General features: G+C 39.2%; 1 protein-coding gene across 1 annotated transcript; it reads right to left on the bottom strand.

Moving 5' to 3' along the window:
• Window positions 1-1,169: 1,169 nt before the first annotated feature.
• Window positions 1,170-8,083, bottom strand: PIP (prolactin induced protein). Its single transcript, XM_032865171.1, has 4 exons — window positions 7,967-8,083; window positions 5,967-6,072; window positions 1,715-1,829; window positions 1,170-1,396 (listed from the first exon to the last, which is right to left on the bottom strand). The coding sequence occupies exons 1-4, from the start codon at window positions 8,059-8,061 to the stop codon at window positions 1,275-1,277; spliced, it is 438 nt and encodes a 145-aa protein (XP_032721062.1). The 5' UTR covers window positions 8,062-8,083; the 3' UTR covers window positions 1,170-1,274.
• Between the last annotated feature and the right edge of the window lie 14,950 nt (window positions 8,084-23,033).

Here is a 23,033-nt window from a genome sequence, read left to right on the forward strand (position 1 = left end):
ATATAAGCTACAAAGTATGTGGTTTTTTGTGTCTCATGTTAATGCTCATAAGAAAGAATCTGACACAGAGGAGACGTTGAACAATTAATTAGTTTGGTAGGATGACTGGTTCAATGGTTGTAAGGCAGCTTCTGTTCTTAGCTACTCCAATGCTTGTGTGATGGCCAGTGAGGTAATGATCATCGACATTGTGCATGTGCCTCTCACCATAAGTGATTTAGATGTGGCTGCCAACCTTTCAGCCCAGAGACAAATGCTAAGACCTCAACAGTGGGAAGACCATTTGGAGAATACATTGGTTCATTGGACCCTTTGTCTCTTGAGGGGGCAATAGTTCATCTCTACTGAGGTTGATATATATTCTAGATATGGATGTATCCTTCTTGTCTGCAGTGTTTTGGCCAGCACTGCCATCTGACGGCTTAAAGACTATCTGATTTCTAGACATGGAATCTCATCTAATATCTCTTCAGATTACGGGAATCTTTTTTTTTTTTTCATGAAAGAGTTGCAATGGGCACGTGATCAAAGAATCTACCAGCTTGCCATTAATGGCATCATCAGGAAATTACTGGTAACCTACAACATGTGGGGAAAATCTCATAAATGAGCAACTAAAGAGATAGCTCGGAGATCACACCATTTAGGGTTATGGTGATGTTGTTCAAGATGTGTCATATATTTTAGAACAATGGTTATTCAGTGGTGCTTTCTCTTTGATAGCTAGAATATATTGGCCTAGGAGCCCAGGGTCTCTTACCATCATTTCTAGTTGTAGAGGTGATGGGTCATATGGTATCTGCAGAATCAATTTGATTATGTAATGTCAGATGGCTCTCCAAAAGAGGCCACCAACAGTGCTTAATTGCTCCCATAGCCCTTCATTTTCCACTAACACCTGACATTACCTAGCTTTCTGAGTTTTTCCTTACAGTAAGGAAACACAGGGCATGGGTACAGGAAAGGGGCATAATATTTAGGAGCCCAGAGAATTTCAGATTCTGTGAGTCATCTCTATTTCTTCATCTCTCATTCCTCCTACCAATGGACAATGAGAACCCATAAACTCCTTAGTAACATTTTTTTGAGAGAACAAATTTCTAGAAATTCTGGGTGCTCTGAGGCTCCTCTGGGATAGATTTGGAAGGGAAGACATAACAGAACACCGAGAAGTTTGTGAGAAGTTTATTTTATAGACCACAACAGATACTCCAGCCAATTTTTTTTTAAAGGAACCACCCTGGGGGGCAGTTAGACAAGGTCTTCCAGCATGATCAGACTGTCTGTATTTTCCTAATGGTATAATAATATTTTTTTCCATTGGGCACCACTGATATATTAGGGCAGATAGCTTCTTCTTCAATAATGTGGACCACTGTTGCTATTGCCATAGTTCCTGAAAGAGAAAAGGACAAAGATCTTCTCTGATAACACTCTAACCCCATTTCCTGGGTTTTCTACTAGTTTTAGGCACCTCCCTACTAGGGCCCAGTTTCCCCAAATCATTTGCAAGTGTATCTCCCTTGGGCTTTTCTCACACAACTCCTCAACTTTCAGACATGGGCATAGTCCCCATCCACTGTCCCCTCTTCTTCCCTCCTTTCTCTCCACCCTTCTGTCCTGACATTCTGCCCCACATCCAAAGTCCCATTTCTCTTTACGGTTTCCCTTGCCCTAGTGGATAGTTCTTTCTTTGGATAGCCCCTATACTTACTATTGACCTCAAAGTCCCAGTAGAAAGTTCTTGAATAACCCTCACAGAGGCAGGCAGTGTAAAGATAATTAAAAGGACCATCCATTAGGAGGCTGCCTTGGAGGTAAGTTTTAATCTGTGGAGGAAGAGGTGGGTAGAGAGGACCCTGTGTTAGTCTGGGGAGCAGGAAAGGGAGAGAAAGGCAAGAGAGCACAAAGAAAGATGAGGACAACATCCTTTGTATGCAAATAGCAGGGATGGATGTAGATCAGAGGCACTGTGGAGTCCACTTTCATAGTATCATTTTGGGAACTAAAATTTAAGTCAGAAGGTTTTCTGTCAACATATCTTCAAATTCCTGCTTTAGCAGCACTGTGGGTCTGGGCTCTGAAAGGAAGAATTAGTGAATTGACAGGGCAAGCAGAACTCATTCTGGGGCAGCCTTCATCTAAAGAGCAAGTTTGCTGTGGTTCCCTAACTAGGGCTTTCAGGAACTGGTTTGTGACCACAGCTTAGCTCTTGGGTATGGAGGCCAAAACCAGGTCTTATTGCCAGAACCACGCTCCTCTCAAACTCTGTGACTTTTGATGATTGCAGTGACATCTCTCAGTCTTTCTTTTCTTGGTTGTGAGAGGAAAACAGTTACTTACCAAACTTGGCTGAAGGTTAAAAAAATGAAATCTTGATGGTAAATTTCCTTTTTTAATTTGAGAGGGCTTTACAACTTGAGATACATAAGTTTCAGCAGCATCAGGAAGCTTTTGTCTGGTTAGTGTTCAGCACAGGGGTGTTATCCTAGAGTTCATAGACCCAGCGGGTCTAGTGAACTCAGATGGAAAGAAATTTCATCTTTATTTTATCAACATCTCACTGAAATTGAGTATTCCTTCTGTTATGTTATCAATGATCCTCAGTGGCATTAGCAGTGTGTATGATTTTATCATGAAGAGAAACATAGGTATGTTAGTATTAATTTACATGTTTATATATCTCAAAATATTGCCTGCATTCATCACTACCTTGAACACAGGGTTGCATGGTCCTGGCTGGGGCCATCTGCCTGTCTCCTGAAGCTTGCCCAGGTAACTGGCAACCATGCACCGAATAGCCTGTCAGCTCCAAATGGCTAATTCAGGTGTTCTCACCATTGGAATTTTACTCAGAATACTTTGAAGATCCTGGTGTTTCTTTCAAGAAACCTACCCTTGCCTGGTTTACCTTCTTATGGCATTTACAACAGTTTATCTTAATAAATCAGAGTTTTCAACACTTGAATATTCAAACAAAAATCCCAATCTATTGGAATCCACTTCTTGTCAAAACCCAGTGCACAGCTGAAGCTACTTATTCAAGCTGAGCAACAAGAGCCACCCCATACATAGTTTTTTTAAAATTTTTTTCCTTTTTTAAATTTTTTAAATTTATTTTCAGCATAACAGTATTCATTGTTTTTGCACCACACCCAGTGCTCCATGCAATCTGTGCCCTCTCCAATACTCACCACCTGGTTCCCCCAACCTCCCACCCCCTCCCCTTCAAAACCCTCAGATTGTTTTTCAGGGTCCATAGTCTCATGGTTCACCTCCCCTTCCAATTTAGTTTTTACAAAATAAAATTTAACTTGTCTATATTTTAAATGTATTGACTTTTTGGCTAATATGTTGATAAAGAAATATAAATAGTACTATTTCAAAAGTTTTTTTTTTTTAAATTTTAAGTAGGCTCTATGCTGGGCATGATAATACTATCACTATTTTTCCACATGGTAGTTTTCCTGTGTAATCCAATGCATTTTAGGAACACTTTTAAAAGCAATTTTCTGATAAGAGTTCCCTAGACTTCATTAGACCAGCAAAATGGTCCATACCACAAATGTTTAAGCCTTGTGGTTTGTCACAAGTTCTCTTTCAGTTACAAATACAATTTTTTTTTTTTTAAGATTTTATTTGAGAGGCAGAGATCACAAGTAGGCAGAGAGGCAAATGGAGACAGAGGAGGAACCAGGCTCCCTGCCGAGCAGAAAGCCCGATGCGGGGCTCGATCCCAGGACTCTGGGATCATGACCTGAGCTGAAGGCAGAGGCCTTAACTCACTAAGCCACCCAGGCGTCCCACAAATACAAAATTTTTAAAAAAGATTTTATTTATTTATTTGAGACAGAGAGAGAGAAAGAAAGAGATTGTGTGCAGGAGCAGGGGGAGGGGCAGAGGGAGAGAGAGAAGCAGACTTCCTGCTGAGCAGGGAGCCTGACCCAGGGTTTGATCCCAGGACCCCAAGATCATGACCTAAGCCAAAGGCAGGTGCTTAACCGACTGAACCACCCAGGTGTGCCTAATTGATTTTAATTTTAAATCTGTGATTCTAATACTTCACTTGATCAAAAATTTATTTGCAAAAGTATAATTATTAGAAAATTGAAAATAGATACTAGAATCTTTACACATATAAAAATATTTTCCTAAAAATTTAAAAATATGATGTTTTTGTAACCATACATATAATCTTTTTTAAAGATTTTATTTATTTATTGGACAGACAGAGATCACAAGCAGGCAGAGATGCAGGCAGAGAGAGAGGAGGAAGCAGGCTCCCTGCTGAGCAGAAGCCTGATGCGGGGCTCGATCCTACGACCCTGGAATAATGATCTGAGCCGAAGGCAGTGGCTTTAACCCACTGAGCCACCCAGGCGCCCCAACCATACATATTTTTAATATTAGAAGCTACAAATAAAAATTGGTTGGCCAGAACTAAGAAAATTTCCCATAAATTCTTTCTAATTTACAATATCATTTATTTTATGAGATTCCTTGTACTTGGGTAGGTTTTTAAAAGATTGCCATATTTTATTGTATTAGCATTGTTCTTTCTTTAAAATTTTTTATTTCTTTTCAGCATAACAGTATTCATTGTTTGTATTAGCATTGTTCTTAAAACATAGTCCTTAAAGTTACAGTAGCACAAAAGTATTTCACATGTGATTAAACACTTTCTCAGGGGTAGAAACAGACTTCATTATCTATCATCACCAGAAACTACCATTATCACAAGACTTTTATGCACATGTTCTCATTCCTTTTGTCATCTGTGGTTATGATAAAACAAAATTGAAAAATTACGATGATTTCCCTCCTACCCGCTATTAACATACAAGGTTCATATTCTTGAACTGTAAACAGACAAATTTGACAAAGCAGTTGTGTTGTTCTTTGCTCAGTGATCAGAAGTCTTTCTCTTACAGGTATGGGGCCATTTCTAGAATGTATTCTAATGAATAACAGTCTTCATGCTCCCAATTTTGTTTCCAATTTAATCATCATACATAAATATAATTTGAGTTAGGAAACTTCTGTCATAGGAAAATGCTTGTGCTGCCTGAGAGAGTGCCTTTCTGGAAGGAGTCAGTGGGGCCTAGAACAGTGGTAGCTATCAAGGGGCAGATTGTGTGTGTGTGACAACATGTGAGAAGTCTGCCAGCAGGGAGGAGAAGACACACTCTCCTGGGCAAAAGCCTCTGTGGGTTAAACCTGCACAGACCCCTTTCCCTGATGGCCCAGAGCAGCCAAACAGGAGCGATAATGCACAGGTGAGTCTTACATGCATTTCCTTTTGAGAACCTCTGATCTAGTGAAGGGATTGGAACTCCCTCCCACAACTGGAGGAAATAGGGAGGAGAGTGTGGGCTCTTTGTTGGGGAGATGAGGCTGGAACAAGAGTGAACTTCTGATGGTAGAGCAAAAGGGCAGAGGGAGGGACAAGGAACACAGCTTCTTCTCAGAGCTTACTGCAGAGGAGGGAATCATACCCTGTGTGTTCTCAGCAACATAGCTCTTCTGTTCACCTGCCTCAATCCACTGGATGGGGTTGCAGTTTTTCTTGTAAGAACCCCCTATCTCACCCCTCATCTCAAATAATCATGTCTAGGACCTTAGAGGAGCTCTTAACCTCTTCTCCCCCAGTCCCTACACTTTTCCTCTGTTCTTCCATTTAGCTGTGCTTTTCTCACTACTCATTCCTTCTTTCCTTCTCATTCTTCCTACACCTGTCTGGATCAGGTTCCTTCATCTGTAAAATGAGAATAGTAATCTGCCCCAAGGTCTGATGATTGTTCTGAGGCTCAAGTAGCATAACACATATGAGAACTGGGAGCATGAGGATTGCTATTCAGCATTTTATTAGGTATGATATGCAATGGTAAAGTGAGAGATTAATCCAATTGTACTCATAACTAAGGAGTCGGAGCTTTATGAGTTTACTTCCCCAGGTCTCTACTTACCACCATACATTCTTTTAATTCCGTTTGAACTCTAAGCTCCAGAGTGACTTCTTCATTTTCTTTTACTTTTGAGGGCATGTCCAATTGCATTTTTATCACTTCTCGACTAGTTTTGGGAAGAGAGAAGCAGGGCAGAAATCAGAGATCTGTCCACGAGAGAGGGGCACAATGAGCAGAACAGAGGGAACAGGGAAGGTGCAAGGGAAGGGGATGATGGCATATGAATAATTTGCTGAGCATCAGAACCCTTGGGAATATTTGATCCTTGTTTGGTTTGGTTGTTTTCTACAGACTCCGTTTTGTTTAATAAAGTAACTTTGGTGCTTTATTTAAAACTGAGCATCGTTGTTCTTTCCACTGACAAGAATAAAAGAGAATAAAAGTACAATATCACATGTCATTTCTTAATAAAATCCTCCAGGTTCTGTTGATTGTCTACTATGTGGGAGGGCTCAAGTTACTGTTAGTAGAATATTCCATATCAACAGAATCATACTAAACCATAAACATCCTAATGCACTGGAAGAATTTTTAGAGTCATCCTTGAGATCCTCCTTCTTTAGTTCCTGGGCCTAGGAATTTGTATTTCTTTAGCTCTGCAGTGAATTTGGACACATGGGAACTTTAGATGATACCCTACTTTCAAGCCACATACCACAATCTGATGGGAAAAGGAAATGGAGGCAGAGGGAAGTCAAGGATTTTTCCATCAGGGAGAACTGGGTTCTGGACTAGGAGACTTACTTTCTCTCTCCCAAAAACTCTTGGTTGAGCTCTTTTGGCTTTGGGTGGGACAGGAGGAAATTCAGGTTTTTTGCTACAATGCTTCATTGTCCCAGATTTTGGAGATATTCCATTTCTTGTACCAGTTGCTCTAGTGTTAAGTGCATAGAAAAGGGTGTGAAGAATTAGGTGTCTCCAAAATTCCTCTCATCTGTAAATGAATTTGGGATTGATAAAATGACCTGTTTAGCCAGAGTGAGTGATCAGATCAGCTTGCCTGGTAGTGAGGAACTTCCTGGGATGAGGGTCTTTCAGTGCTAACACCGAGAAATTCCTGGGCAAATGGGGATGGCTGATCACTCTAATTAGTATAGCTTATTTCAGTGTTTTGCTGTCCCATCTCAGGGCTACATGGGGTGACATCTGTATCTGAACCTGCCCCTACTCAGTGTTTCTTAGGACAATGGCCTCCACTATAGCAACTTGTCAAAACTCTGAATGGTTTACTCCAGGACAGTCTATCTAGACATGCCACAGAATGTATTATCAGAATCACAACCCAAAAACCCAGCACTCAAAACCATATTCCTGAGAAGAAAACCCTCTAGATTTGCTGAGTGTCCCTGCTTCTCCCAGACCCTGGCTGCATTTCCTACTTCATTTGCCTGATTTTCCTGCTTCCTTCAAATATGTACCCTCAGTGATTTGGCTGCTGAACCTGTGCTCCTGAACCTGTGTACCTGTGGGTGGTGGGTGGGTGTGTCCTTGCTTTTGTCTTAGGGCTTCCGAATAGGAAGAATGTCAAAGCTTCTGGGCTAGCTCAACTTCAGACTTTGGGGTCAAGGATCAATGATCAAGGCTTCTGATCCTTTCACCAGTCCTGCCAAAATTGTGTAAAGCTATCACAGACCTGCTAAACCTACTGTTCTAGGAGACAAGTTGTGAGAACATAAAGTTTACTGAGCAGAAATCTAACAAAGGTGTATACTATAGATAGGTTGTAGATGAGAGTCATCGAGCAAGACTGACTGTTAATAAAAGACTTTATGCACACTGACTGCCATATTTCCATGGACAACCTAGAAGCATCCAGTGGAAATAGAGGGGAGCTGATAGGACTTCCTAAGAGGAGAGAAGTGGGATTTGACCTGGGGTTTATAAGCATCCCCGGGACTAGAGATCTGGGAAATTGAAAAGTTTTCAGGGATAGATTTCCAGGCTAGGATAGAAGCCCTCCCTGAAGGGATTTTTGTGAGGAAGAAAAAGACTTGGCTCACGTGTCTTCCTGAGCTTTGTTGGTCCCCAGCTGTAGACAGAGAACAAGGACCAAGACGCCAGGGCCGGCTCTCCACAGGAGCTGGAGAAGGTGCATGTTGCAGGAGACAGAATATGATGTTCTAGAGAAGTACTGTCCCAGGTGACCAGCGTACTCCTTATATGCAGATCAAGGAAGCAGGAGAGTTGCCAAGCGGATGTATGTGGTCAATGACCCAATTATCCTTCTCACTCATGCTCTTTCCTTGTTGAGCTAAAGTTTGTTTTTCCATTGAAAAAGTCAACGTTCAGCTATAGTGTTCAAGTCCAGGTGAGGAGTTAGATTATCCTTCCTCATTTACTTAATATACCAGAGTTTCTCAGAATAGCCAGGACCTCAAAAGACATAGCAGTTCCTTCCTAGCTTACAGAAATGTTTTCTTTTCCCTCATAATCATATGCCTGCTGTATGTAGCCTTAAAAACGGTCTGCGTCTCTAGTCTCTAGAGGTAGAGAACACAACTGTGGTAGATTTCAGTTCACAACTGTAGGACACATTTGCTTGATCCCCTGATAGTAAATTTAAGAGGAGATGTTCTTCAGAAATTTCACAGGACTGCTAGTGTGATTAGGATTCTCCTAGGGGCCACCACCAATCATAACAGGAGAGAAAACTAGAGATGGGCTGCTCTAAATGCTGGGAAATTAAGACCATAAAACTGGGTGGCACAAATATGTGTGTGATTGTTGGGTCCTTAACTTCAGGGACTATAACATGAACACACACACACACACACACAAACACATAGTTTTTGGTTCTATTTGATAATCCTAATTTAGCTGGTGTTTGAGAAGGGACAATAAATGTTGAAGAGGTTGGAACCCATATTGGCTGTAAGTGTATTTGAAACTTGGGGGTGAAATCATGTCCTAAACCCATGATATAGCAAACAGTTTAGATGGAAAGGGCAGGTGGGGAGTAGAGAAGATAAGGCGGCTGGGCATGTTGTACTAAATTCTTGACATAATTTTTGCTGAGCTTCAAGATGCCTCAGTGTTGCTTCAGTAGGCAATAGATTCCTGACATACAAGACTGATTATTGCCTATGGAACATAATTTTGAGAGGCATTGCATGGTGATATTTATATATATATTAGTTTAAAAATAATTGTTTTTAAAGTGATGGTCACATATTGGTTAGGGATATCCTAGAAAGTGATATCCATAGAATAATGCAACACGGTGAGGATGCTTTACAGGCTAGTAGGAATATCCATATTTTTAAACTTTCATTCCATCATGTATATTTGATTATAGGACTCCTGGGTATTTTAGCCTGATATAAATGCTTGCATATATTGGTTAAACAATTGTCGGCTGAATCAGAAATAGATATTTATTCTAGAAACTGATATGGCTTAAGGGCTAATAAGCCAATAAATCACTGCAACATAATTTTTTCAATTGCTACCCACACTGCATTAAAGATCTGGTTGGAGGTGAACAGTATCAAACAAACCTTGGTTTTAGCTTGGTTTTAGGAACTAGGCAAGTCCACCTGCAAAAATCCATATGTCCTAAATCTGTTCCACAGTTGACTCATAGATGTCAGTATTCATGGAGTTGAATATATCTGAAAAGATCAAAATTTCAGAGAGAAGACAAGATCTAAGTAACTGCTGCAGTTCTATAGATGGTACGTTGGAAAGTTTTCAGAATGTTATTTATGACAAAAGTTTGAGGATAATATTTTCTTCTCCATGCTGTTGTTTGGAAAACTAATCTAGCAGATGGCTTCCAGGGGGAGAAAATGAAACCAAAATTGCTATGTCCTTTAAGTAATGAACAGGTTTAGTAAGTTTCCAAAAACAAATAGATAAAATCAGTTTATAAACAACCGTAGAGGCTCATAGAAGGGAACGTACAGATACAAAGGGAAGGGATTAAGGATTAAAGAGAAGCCTGCCACAGGCTAAATTTGCAAAGAGGGTGACCCTAGACCTGACAGGGCTCACAAAAGAGGAAGGTAAGGAATGACCAAAAAGGGAGTTAAAGAAGCCGAAGCACAGTGAATACATACTATGTGCATGACACTGTGCTGAACATTTTACACATACTTACTCGATTTTCAAAACAATGCTGTGGAGTAGATTGCCAGCTTTATTTCATTTTACAAATGGAGAAATGGAGGCACACAGCAGATAAATATGCTAAGCCCAAGTCCCATAGCCAGTAACTGGTAGAGCCAAGTTTGGATCCATGTTTTGTGGAGTCCCAGAGTTTTGTTTTACAGTAGTGGTAACCTCTTTCAGAAGTGAAATGCAAATTTTCAAATATGAAAAACAGATATAGGACTTGGGAAGAGGTTGTAAGTCAGGGGCCCCGAGGCTTCACATCATTCACTTTACCATGCATTCCTCTTTGGATGAACCGAATTTGAATGCAAGCAGTCTGCCTCTAGTACCTGAGCTTTTAACTACTCCACTGCCTACTAGTGAGGACAAGGACCCAATGAGGCATGCCCAATCACTAATAGTCCCAAAGTAGAAAAATACAAGGCCAACTATAAGCAAACATTTATCTTCCATGACTGATCATTCTAGGATGTTTCCCCATAAAGTTGATGTGAACAATCTCAGCATTCATTCTTTCTTTTATGAATTCATCTCTTTACCCATCATCTACCTAGTTCTTTCAGATAATCTATTCTACAAATTTTGATTGAGCACCTACCTTTACAGAGAGGTTTAAGTGATGAGCATACAGAAGTGAATTAGAATATAATTGGGGGCAGTCAAAATAACACAATTAATAGACTATGATCAGAATTATAGTATTAGTTTCTGTTTATTGGAGACTACTAAGTATTTTACAGGTTTAACCGAAATGGAACTGGCAGTTGCTAGACATGTTGTTCTCTGTCCATAGATTTTACAAAGCATCCAAGCAAACATACCTAAAAATGACAAAATTTGATTTAGAAGTTTTAAATAATATTAAAGCTCTTTACTCTAATTATACTTATGGAGGTATGGAGAAGTTTTATACATTGCATTCCACTTTCTTAATGTCTTTCTTCTCCCCACATTTTCCTCTTAAAGGTAGTTGCTAGAGATTTCTCCTGTGTCTCTTGTTAGTATGCTTTCACCATGGTGTTTCTCCCAAAATCAATAGTTTTTATACACTGGGTACTTTAAAAAATTATATTTTTAATTTATTTTTAAAGATTTTATTTGTTTATTTATTTGACAGAGAGAGAGAGAGAGAGCACAAGTAGGGGGAGCAGCAGAGGGAGAGGGAGAAGCAGTCTCCCTGCTGAACAGGGAACCCAATGCAGGGCTTGGTCCCAGGTCCCTGGGATCATGACCTGAGCTGAAGGCAGATGCTTAACCAACTGAGCCACCCAGGCATCCTTACACTGAGTACTTTTGACATATAACCTCCCTCCAACTGTACAAGACCTCAGAAGTAGAGCTCTGCTCCTTGTGTCTCCTATTTTCATGAGAATCACATAACCTAGAGTTATTGTATACAGTTCCTTCAAATGCCAAAAACAACAATAAGAACAAATATTTATACAGTGCTTACAATAATCAGATACTATTCCAAGTGCTTAACGTATTAATTCACCTATTCCTTAAAATTATCATATAGCTTTTTTTTTTTTTTTTTTTTTTTTTTTTTTTGTGGCCAAGAGGGTCAGAGGGAATGGCAGAGAGAGACTCTCAAGCAGTCTCCATGCCTGGCATGGAGCCTTATTTGGGGCTTGGTCTCAAGACCCTGAGATCATGACCTGAGCTGAAATCAAGACAGACACTTGCACAACCAACTGAACCATCCAAGTGCCCCAAAATGATCATATAACTTAAAAATTGCCCTCATTTTAAGGATGAAGAGTTTGAGGTCTAGAAAGATAAAGTAAATTGCTGAAGTTTGCAAAGTTAGTAACTGGCAGAGTTAAGGTTCAAAATCAAGTAGTCTGATACTAGAGTCTGGTTTTATTTTTTAAGAGTTTTTACAAAATTTAGAGAAAGAGTGTGATCAGGGGGAGGGGCTAAGGAAGAGGGAGAGGGAGAATTTTAAGCCAATTGCATATTGAGCATGGAGCTTCATGTAGGACTCGATCTCATGACCCCAAGACCATGACCTGAGCCAAAATCAGGAGCCAGATGTTCAACTGACTGAGCCATTCAGGTGCTCCCAGAGTCTAAGTTTTTAAGCAGTTTGCTGTCTCCTAATGTAACAGCATTTTACATTTAAGGGAAGGAGAATCAACAGAGATTTAATTGCACATGTTTGTTATTAGTAGATAATACCAAAATGTTTCCCAAAGTTGTTGTACCATAGCACACCAGCAGGGTGTAAGAATTTCCCTTTCACTACAACCTCAACAATATTGGATATTGTTAATCATTTTAATCTTACTGGCTATTCTAATGGATGTGCAGTGGAACTTATTGTGATTTTACTTTGATTTTTTTTTGTAATTACCATATATTTTCTGGATATTGTATATTCCTTTTTGTAAGGTACCTATACAAGGGTCTTGCCCATTTTTCAACTGGATTGCTTGTATTTTCTTATTGATTGTATATATTGCCTTTATTCTTTTAATGATGTCTTTTGATGAACAGAAGTTCATAATTTTAATGTTTACATGTACCCATATTTTCCTTTATGGTTAATGTTTTCTCTACTCCAAGTTCATGAAAATACTCATTTTATCTTCTAGAAGGATTTTTTTGTTGTTTGTCATTAGATATTTGGATCTACTATCTACTTATGGATGGCTTTTTGTGTTCAATATGAAAAGGGAATAAAATTAATTTTTTTTCCATGTGGATATTCAATTATCTCTATACTGTTGTTGAAAAAAACATATTTTTCCCATAGTTTTGTGACTTCATTGCAAATTAATATTTTTATTTATTTATTTATTTATTTATTTATTTATTTTTTAAAGATTTTATTTATTTATTTGACAGACAGAGATCACAAGTAGGCAGAGAAGCAGGCAGAGAGAGAAGAAGGGAAGCAGGCCCCCTGCTGAGCAGAGAGCCCGATGTGGGACTCGATCCCAGGACCCTGAGATCATGACCTGAGCCGAAGGCAGCGGCTTAACCCACTGAGCCACCCAGGCACCCAATATTTTTATTTTAGAGAGGGAAAAGTGGCAGAGGAAGTGGGAGAGAGAGAATCTTAAGCAGGCTAAATACCTAGTTCAGAGCCCAAAGTGGGGCTTGATCTTACAATGCTGAGATCGTGATCTAAGTAAAAATTTAAGAATCAGTTGCTTAACGGACTAAGCCACCCAGGCATCCAGGTATACATATTTTATCATTGTTCTATTTGTTTTCATAATGTCAATTTCACACTTTCTAAATGACTACAGTGTTAGAAAAATTACTCATGAGTCATCTGACTGGCTCAGTTGGTATAGTGTGTGACTCTTGATTGCTGGGTTGTGAGTTTGAGTCCCATATTGAAGCCTACTTTAAAAACAGTGTTAAAAACCACACTGAAAAGAAATTAAAAAAATTGAACATTTACTTAAAATAAATAAATAACCAAATATATTCAAGAAAAAAAATCTCAACACAAACAAAAAAGAGTCACTCATGACATCCACCCCAGTAATTCTTTCCAATTGATTTGTCCTCAAGATTTTCTTATCTTGCTCTATCCTTGGCCCTTTGCATTTCATATGTATTCAAAAACCAGCTTGTGTATTTCGTGAGTATTTAAAAAGTCTAAAAAGTCTTGGTTTTGGCTCAGCTTGTGATCTCAGGGTTGTGGGATCGAGTCTCTTGTTAGGCTCTGTGCTCACTGTGAAGTCTGCTTAAATTTCTCTCTCCCTCTGCCCCTCCCCGCTGTGCTTGCACTCTCTCTCTCTCTCGAATAAAATAAATAAATATTTTAAAAAATTAGTCTTGCCAGATATTTATCAACTTTATTAGTCAAAAAAAACTCAACACTACAGATTATTTTTAGTTTATGTTTTTATCTTTTTCATCTATTTCTTACTACTTTGTGTTTGCTATTTTTTTCTAATTTCTTGGGATGTATGCTTGATTGATTTTCATTTTCTTCTTTTGTAATATACATACTTAAGCTATAAATTTGTTTCAAAGCAAAGCTTTAACTGCATCCTGTAAGTTGATATGTTGAATTTTGATCTTCCAATATTCATCTCACCAGCAATGTGTATAAGGTCCAGTTGCTCCACATCCTCACCAACACTCTATTTTGTCTCTTTTGTTGTTAGTTTTTCTGGAATGTGTGCAATTGAATCTTACTGTAGTTTACATTTGTATTTACCTAAGGACTAATGATAATGAGGCCATTATCATAAACTTATTTCACATTTACATATACCCAATATGAAAAAATACCTAAATAAGTCTTTTCCATGTTATTATAAGTTCTTACTCATTTGGAAGTAGGCAAATTAGCAGAGTAGTCAAGAACACAGGTCTTAAAATCAGATAGACTTGAATTTAAAGCCTAGTTCTGCCTCTAACTAGCAGTGTGATTCTGCACTAATTTCTTTTCAAAAATAACAGTACTATTTTTGATGGAAGCATGTAGTTTCATCACATGGATGTACCCTAAATTTCATGATGAAATATATATGGGGGTAATTTATCTGAAGTTGGAAACAGAATAGTTACTATGGCAAAAGGCTTTTTGGAACCTTTCTCAAATTTGGGTGTTTGGTCAAATATTTAATAGGAGCTGTTGTTATAGAATCCCAGCTGGGAAGGAGTTTCTAGGCCTGAATAATGTAGCAATGTCCCTTGATAATGAAATTGAGGCTATTTGCTTATTTGTCAGCAAAATCTGTGCTTTTATGAACATTTTACAAGAATCTGGAAGATTTTTTTTGTTGCAGATTTCTTAGAAGAGAGTAAACTGTCATTCTCAATGCACCTGACCCTCACAGACTAATACATTCCACCTGGTTATTGACTAAGTCCAGGCACTGGTTTGCTTCAAGGATTTCTATCTTCCTGAGCATGACATTGACCTTTCAGGTCTCCATGTCTGGTACTGTGTGAGAATAGGGTACTGTCTCACTCCATGGATTGAGTATGTTACCTGTTCTCTCTTGAGTTATTAAGAAGGAATTTAAACTGTCACATGTTGCATTTCAGTTCAGGATGATTTAAAATCTTGACCTGCCCTTGGGGTAATGATAGCTCCCATTCATGTGCTGTTGCTGTTGGGTTAGTGATGCAGGATTCAGAAGAATTAATACAAGCCCTGTGCTGCTCCTTGCCAGAGATGCCATGTTTTTGTGACTCACTGACATTTCCCACTCTCTGGGCCATTGTACTTAAATGTGTCATTTGTCAGTCCACTTTCCTCTCAAATTTTTGTTTTTTCATCATCTCCAAGGCGTACGGTACTTCAAAGTTGATGTTACTAAAGATGTTCTTCTAAGAATATTTTCAATCAACCAGTTAGCAGAGGTTTTAGTGCCCAAGGTTGAAAAAACTGTATTCCTCACTTTAAGTTACACAAAGGTATCTTGTTCATTCCTTCATGAGTGAACTTCAGAGCTACATTATCCACGGGGATGGGAACCTGGAGAGTACCTAAGTGGGAGAGACTAGAGCACAAGGTTGAGGTATAAATAGGTCACAGCAGAAAGGAAGAAATCTGGATGGCTAGGGCCCCGAAGAACCTAAGTCCAGCAGACTTGTGGTAGACCAAAGGAGAAGCTGGTGAACTCTATGGCCAGAAGGGAAGTGTTGGGCTGGCTGCATCCAAATCTCTGGTATAGCTATAAAAATAAAACAGATTGCTGGGCTCCATACCCAAAGATTTGATTCAGGAATTTGATAAAATGACATAGGAATTTGGTATTTTTATAAAGCCCTGTAGGAGATTCTGAGATACCATCAGTGATATAGAGATCCTAAAATATATAGATTAGGATTGAAAGCCACGTTCTTGGGGAGCAGTGGTTTAAGTGAAACCTGAAGACTAAAAAGATAGCCAGGAAGATGAACATTTTACAATATGCTCTAAAACAAGCCTAAAGATATTGTAATACTGCACTGAAGTGGATTTTAAAGAGTTTTTAGTTATGAATTCAGGCTGAAGCTCTAATGAGGAGTAGAGCATGGGTTCTCAAATCCCTATGTAAAGAAGAACTGCTTGAGCAGACAAAAAGCAAAAACAAAAATAATAACCCCATCTTAGAAATACCAAATCAAAATCTCTGGGTATGCAGGGTTTTGACATTTTAAAATTTAAATGATTTTACTTATATTTTAAATAAGTATATTGTTTATTAAGGAAATAGTTGAACCTTATTTTTGCATGATTTTGAAGGAATGAAACCATATAGAAACAAGACTGAGAGATGTAGGGAGGGTAATAAGGGAATCATTTTTATATGCCTTCCCCCACTATCTTGCATATAGACCCCACCCTCAGGCTACAACCTTGGATGTTAGAAACAGGCTGTGCATATGCCCTATACAGAATGTGTGTTACAAACAAACCAAACTTCTATAATACCCTGAACATATCCCTTGTGACCTACTGCATCTGTGAATGTGTTGCCTGCCCCTGGAGTATTCACTCATCCCTATTTCTATCCATTGGAATCTGATGCTCAAGTCCCATTTTCTCCAAAGAGGTTTCCCTGATGGACTTAAGCAAGGTGACACCTCTTTCTTCTGTGGTCTCACTGTACTTGAAATACAAAATTATAAATGCTGTAGAAAAAAATGTAATGGAAGAAAATAAAAATCAATCATAATTTTACCACTGTTATCACTCTAGTACAGCTTTCAAATATTTCTTTCTTATTTTTATTAACCAAAATATAAATTTATAAGGTTTATAAAATTATAAATTTATAATTTTCATAAAACATGAGAGAATATTTTTATTTGTCAAAATCAAATACATCTGGAACAGCCCTATCTTCTAGAGTTGGAAAACTTCCATTTTGATCATGAACTTAGATTCCTGTTATGTCGCTCCCATCTTTACACCAGCCTCCTTTGAGCCTATACACTCGCTCTTATGCCCTGATCTGTCAAATCCCTAAGAGATAATGTAAACTGTGGAGCTTAGGCTCTGCTCACCAAACCATATTAGGATGGGGAGGGAAAGATATCTCCCACTTATTCCTATAGCAGCAATAGCAACAACAAAAACTCTCAAGCCAGTATTTCAGTGAATGGTCCTGGCACATGTATGTTCCTGTATATGTGTGCACACACAGGGGACATATGACTTATAAATGAATCCATAGTGTATATCTTGTTCACAATGTCATCATTTACTACATAGTAGCTTATAAATATTTGCCACTATAATTAGATTCCTTCTGCATATTTTAAAGGCTACCTAACGTATATTGTATGAACAGAAATTATTTACTTAACCAATCCCTTATTTAAACATTTTGTTATCTGCAATTAGAACTCTTTCAAAGAATACTGTAATGAGATCCTCACTTGAATATAAGCCTTGTGAGGGTGGATATGTGTATGTGTGTGTATTTATTTCATTACTGTATTCTCAGTGTCTAGAACACAGCCTGGAGAGAAAGAGTCTCAATAAATAGTAGGTGAATAAAAGAATAAGTAAATCATTAATCCTGGAAGTGGAATTACTAGGTTAAAAAGTTCTTGTTTCAAACAGCTTTTTCCAAAATGGCACTTTCTCGAGCAGTGTGTGACATTGCCAATTACCCCACATTCTTACCAACACTAAGAGTGATTAACTCAAACTAGAAATAGCATCTTTTTTCCTGTTACATTATATTGTGTCATGGATTGTGTTCTGACTTTTATTCTTTGTTTGAATATAATAATCGTGTCTCCTTTGAAGGTCCTCCTTGTCCTCAGTCTCTATTGGATGACCCTCACTTGCTAGGATCATCTATTATAATGGCTTTTGTCTGGTAATGACTCTCAAATTGTATCTCCACCCTGACATTTCCCCTGAATTCCAGACATGTTCATTTAACAGCCTGCATAAAAGCTTCATGGGATTTCATTAAGCATCACAGATTTAACACATCCAGGTCAAAATTTTTGATTATCCACGTTCCCAAACTTCTTCTCCCACAACACTGCACACATTTTAGTAAATGGCATCCCCAAATACCCAGATGCTAAATCAAAACTATGGAGTCTCTCTTGCAACTCACACTCAATCTCCCAAGCAAATCCTATAGTCTTACCATAAAAGTATCTATAATGCCATCTCATTTCCCATCCCCAGTTCCATCCCCTTAGTCAGGTCCCATACACCTGTCACCAGGACTACTACAACATTTCCTAACTGTTCTTGCTTCTGCTTATGCCCTTACATAATCTATTCTACAGATAGCAGTGAGAGTGCAATCCTTTAAAAAAATAAAACAGCTTTTGTACTCCTCCTCCAAAACAAAACAAAGCCCTTCCTAGTAGCTTTCCATTATATGTAGAATAAATTCATTGCCCCTCCCCAGTCATGGTCTAGGAAACCCTATAAAATTTTCTGATTTCAGTTTCTATTATTGTTTTTCTCCCTATTCTGCTCCACTTGCCTTGGTCTTCTTGCTCTTGTTTAAACACACCAATGCAAACTTCTGCCTCAGGGGTTGTACTTGCAGTTCCCTCTGCTTGGCAACCTCTTCTGTACACACATGAATGTCAGGTTCACTCTGCTCAAATGCTTCCTTTTCAAGGAGCTCTTCCTTTTTAAGTGATCACCCTCAAACTCTTTTCATCCTTTTGCCTTGTTTCATTTTTCTCCGTAACACTTATAACCCCGTTATAAGTTATATTTTACTATATATTTCTTTATGATTTGCCTGTCCCTCCAATAGGATGTACATCTCAAGGGGCAAAGAATTCCTATCCCCCATTTCTTACTTTATCCAGAAGGCATAGAGCAGTAACTCTCAAACAGTAGATGATCACTAAACATTTGTCAAAAGAATAAATGAGTGAATAAACTCTTTTCAAAATTTAAATTCTTGAAAACTTGGAAAAATTTTTTCTCAGTTTAAGAGAAAGAATAGGCAAGTCTTTACATTTCAGTGTAACTGGCAGCTTTTTGACATCTCCTGGTGGTGGTTGCTGAAAGCGGCTCAGATCCACCTTGGCTGGGAAGCAGTCTTCCTACATTTATTCACACTAAAGGAGGACAGTAGTGAAAAAGCATTGAGGCCTAAGAGAGATTGTCCAGTGCAAATGTGGAATACTCAGGAAAGCCATAATTTTCCTGCCTTTCCAGCCAGTCCAGCCCAGCAGAACAGAACCTTCCATTAATCTTGCTCATGGGGCTGGCTTGGCACCTTTGGCAGGGGTTTTATTTATTTCACGCCCACCCTTCCTCCCAATTCCCTTCTAGATCATGGCTGTTTTCAGGCATCTTGGGTCACTATCTTCGGAGCAAAGGTTTGACTCTCTAGAAACCCACAAATCAGATGGTTCTGTAATCAGTTTCTATCCATTTCCCCTTGCTCAGCAAAAAAGAGGCCAGAGGGCCAGGAGAAAGATAGGAAATGGAGAAATAAAATTCTCTAATTCTAGATGCCTTTCTGGAAGGCCTGGGAGTTACTTCCCTTTCACAGATTTATGCTGTAAGCTTACATTAAAAAAAAAGATTTTATTTATTTATTTGAGAGAGAGAGAGACAGATAGAGCAAGAGAAAGCACAAGAAGGAGAGGGAGAAGCTGCCTGCCAAGCAGGAAGCCTGATGCCAGCCAGTCCCAGGACCCTGGGATCACGACCTGAGCGGAAGGCAGATGCTCAACCTACTGAGCAACTCAGATGCCCCTGCAAACTTACATTTTTAAAGGATTCTTCAAACATTTCCAGAAATATGCTGCTCTTCTACTGAGAGTGTCTTTCCCTGGGGTCTTCCATGGTTCCTGATGAACTCATTGTGTATAGAACAAAGTGAAAATAGGGGACAGAGGTGAGGACTGAGAGATAGCTGGGAGTGGTTGGAGGAATGAGGGACTGTAGCTGGTTTTCATCACAGGGACTGAGTCTCTGGGATTAGGGGAGGGGAACATTTCTGACTCAATTATCTAATACTGGCAGAGAGAGGACTTTGGAACAGAATATGTCAGAGGTAGAGATAGCTTCATGTCTCTCCAGAATTAGAAAGAAAGAAGCTCCAGCCCCCTTTTTACAATGAGATGGAAGCCACTGATGTGTTTTTGAGCTGGAAGTCTGTGAGCAAATGGAGAAGACAAGCCTGTCTGGCTTTGGAATCAGAGCTACAACATCCAGTTAGAATATAGGTCCTGAGGAAGGATGAGGAAGAAGGCTTCTATTCCTGAATAAGATTCTAAGCCAGAGGGTCACCTTGTGTGATACCATCTATTAAACCAACATTAGAAGTTAATTTGCAAGTAGTAAGTGACCAGACTAAATCAATGTCTAGGTTTCTCTATTTGCAAAAGCCATCCCCTTCTCATTCTATTGTGCTGCCCCTCACAATTTAAAATTACAGTTTCATCTTTGTGGTCAGCCTCTTCTCCTAGAATTCAGGACCAGTATCTAACCTGGTAGCTCAGCCAAGCACAGGAGGATGCTTATACTGGTCCTGAATCTTCTGGGGTTTCCGAAAGGAGGAAGAGTGTGTTTGTGAGTGTCCTTAGGGCACTTGACAGGGTTTCCCAACATGTCCTCTTAACCTTTCCAGGTACCCTTTTAGACAGATTCTGCTTCTTCAGGAAAGTCAACAGGATCTGCAAAATTGCACTAGTCATGAATATGTTGCCAGGACAGGACATGGGCTGTTCTTCCTGGTTTTATAGCCTAAATAATGTCCTTGTATCAGAGGTTAACTTAATCCACCTGCCTTCACTTGCTTGCCATATCAACCACTTCAATTATGTGAAAAAATTTTTGCTGACTTTGTTTGCCAGCCTAGCACCGCCCTGATCCAAGTCCTGCCCTCTCACTCTTATCCTCTCTTCTGCTTTGTGGTATCTGCAGAGATTGGACCCTAGACACTTTCTGTTTAGATTTTGGGGCTCTGGTTCTATTGGTGAATAGTTATTGGTAGAAACACCCCCCCAAACTCCCCACATCCCCTACAGTGAACGAGGAGCTTCAGTCATCTGGGTTGTACTAACTTTACCTATAAATTTCTGCTTCCCAGCCCTGGACACATTTTGAGAGAACTTCAAGAAATAATCAAGATGAGACCTATGGCATTTCTGCTCACTTTCTTCATTCCATCCCTTTGGGTGGGTCCAACTTACTCTGGTTTGCCTAGAACTTTCTATTTCGACACTTGAAAGTCTTGTGTGCTGGGAAACCCCTTGGTTCTTGGCAAATCAAATGGTGACCACCCGCATTCCCCTTCTTCCAGATCATCAGCTTCCAGATCATCATGTTCTTCAGGTTTCAGAATAATTTCTGGAGGCCTCGACTGGGCTGGGAATAGGACAGTTCCAAGCAAGTACTTCAGTAATCCACTCCAGAATTACTCTCTTCCTTTGAGATACAATCCTTTAAATCTCCATTGGAATCTTTGCAGCTCAAGATGGCAAAATTGACCCACCTTTTTACTTTCTTCTCTCTATGAAATAAATCAGTGAAACAAAAACAAACAAATAACAAAAAATGCCATAGCAAAAAGAGAGGGATCATTTTATTATAAGGCCCTTCTCCTCTTATCTGTCTCTTTCCCCCACTCCCATAAACAAAGGCTTCTAAAAGTTATTATTTATGGATAAATTCTCTGTTTACACATCTCCCCCCATTTCAAGAATTACTTTGGTGCTGAAATATTTCAATGTCCAGCTCCTGATTCTCATTCCAGTTGCCTGTTATTCACTTCCATCTGACATGCTACTAGTGTATCCAAAACATATGCTACTCAAATAATCATTTTCTTCCCATTGCTACCTCCATTTCCCAGTCCATCAGGTGAAAAGTAGTCTTCTTTGTATGGAGCAAGACAAATGGAAAGATGGGCTGACCAGCCATCAAGTGACTTAGAGGTGATCCTCTACCCCATCCCTGCCCATCCTTCTTTATTTCCTTCTTGACCACAGTAGTTCACATCCTCAAAAATTTTTACTATAATTAACTAGAATAGCATCTAATTGCTGTCTCTGTGTTCTATTTCCTCCAATTTAAATTATCTTAAAAACTACTGCTAAATTAATCCTTATAAAGGAGTACTCTGGGCCACTTCATTTCTCAAAACCTACATAGCTGTCTTACCAACTAGGTTAAGCAAAAATTCCACCCTGACATTCAAGGCCTTCTACCATGTCACCAACTTGCATTTATAGATTCACTTCCTACTACTCCAAAATAGACCCTACTACTTCGTGGGCTTTTCACCGATCCCTTAAGATGCTCTGCTAATTGAGCTTTGCTTATACTTCTAAACTTCCACTGTGCCTTTGAACAGTTCCTATTTCCATTCACTTGTCACCTGCATGCCTTGAGGTGTGTTTCAATTACTTTCTGCTGCATGAAATATATTCTAATTCTTCTAAATTGAAGTCATGATACACATTTTAAATACTTTTTTTATGGCATCTACTTCACTTTACCTTATATTATAGTTATCTGCCTCCTTGCATTCATGTTCTAATGAAACACAAAGCTGTCAAGGGACTAACTTCTACAGTTCCTACCAGTGCTTTGCATTTCACATGTGTGTAATAAGCAGTTGATCTGCTGAGTATTGAGAAATGGGTAGGATTCAGAGAGGTGGAGAGAGTGGCACAGATCTAGGTTGCAAGATAGATAAAGATGAGATCAAAGGCTGTGGGGACAGAAAAAAAAAAGATAACATATCTTGAATAGAGTGAGAAGACCAGTGTGGATAGAGCATAAGGTTTCTGGATGAAAACACTTGGAGCAAATATTGAAAAGTAAACTGGGCCCAGATCATAACAGGCTGATTCAGGTTCACACCAGTCACTCAGGGTGCAGAAATCTACTATGATATGTTGTTGGACATTCCATTTAAACTCTATGACGGAGAGGTGTCTGGGTGGCTCAGTTGGTTGAGTGTCTGCCTTTGGCTCTGGTCATGATCCCAGGGTCTTGGGCTTGAGCCCCACATTGGGTTCCTGCTCAGCAGGGAGCCT

The sequence above is a fragment of the Lontra canadensis genome, unplaced genomic scaffold (assembly GCF_010015895.1).
Source record: "Lontra canadensis isolate GAN:19392208 unplaced genomic scaffold, GSC_riverotter_1.0 scaffold2, whole genome shotgun sequence".
Lineage (NCBI taxonomy): Eukaryota > Metazoa > Chordata > Mammalia > Carnivora > Mustelidae > Lontra > Lontra canadensis.

Bases quoted from the DNA above. Each gene is read 5' to 3' on its own strand.
- PIP (XM_032865171.1), bottom strand. From the start codon at position 8,061: ATGCACCTTCTCCAGCTCCTGTGGAGAGCCGGCCCTGGCGTCTTGGTC. The intron at 6,073-7,966 runs GTGAGCCAAGTC...TCCCAAAACTAG, and splicing joins AACAAAGCTCAGGAAGACAC to TCGAGAAGTGATAAAAATGC. The intron at 1,397-1,714 runs GTAAGTATAGGG...TTTCTCTTTCAG, and splicing joins CTGGGACTTTGAGGTCAATA to GAACTATGGCAATAGCAACA.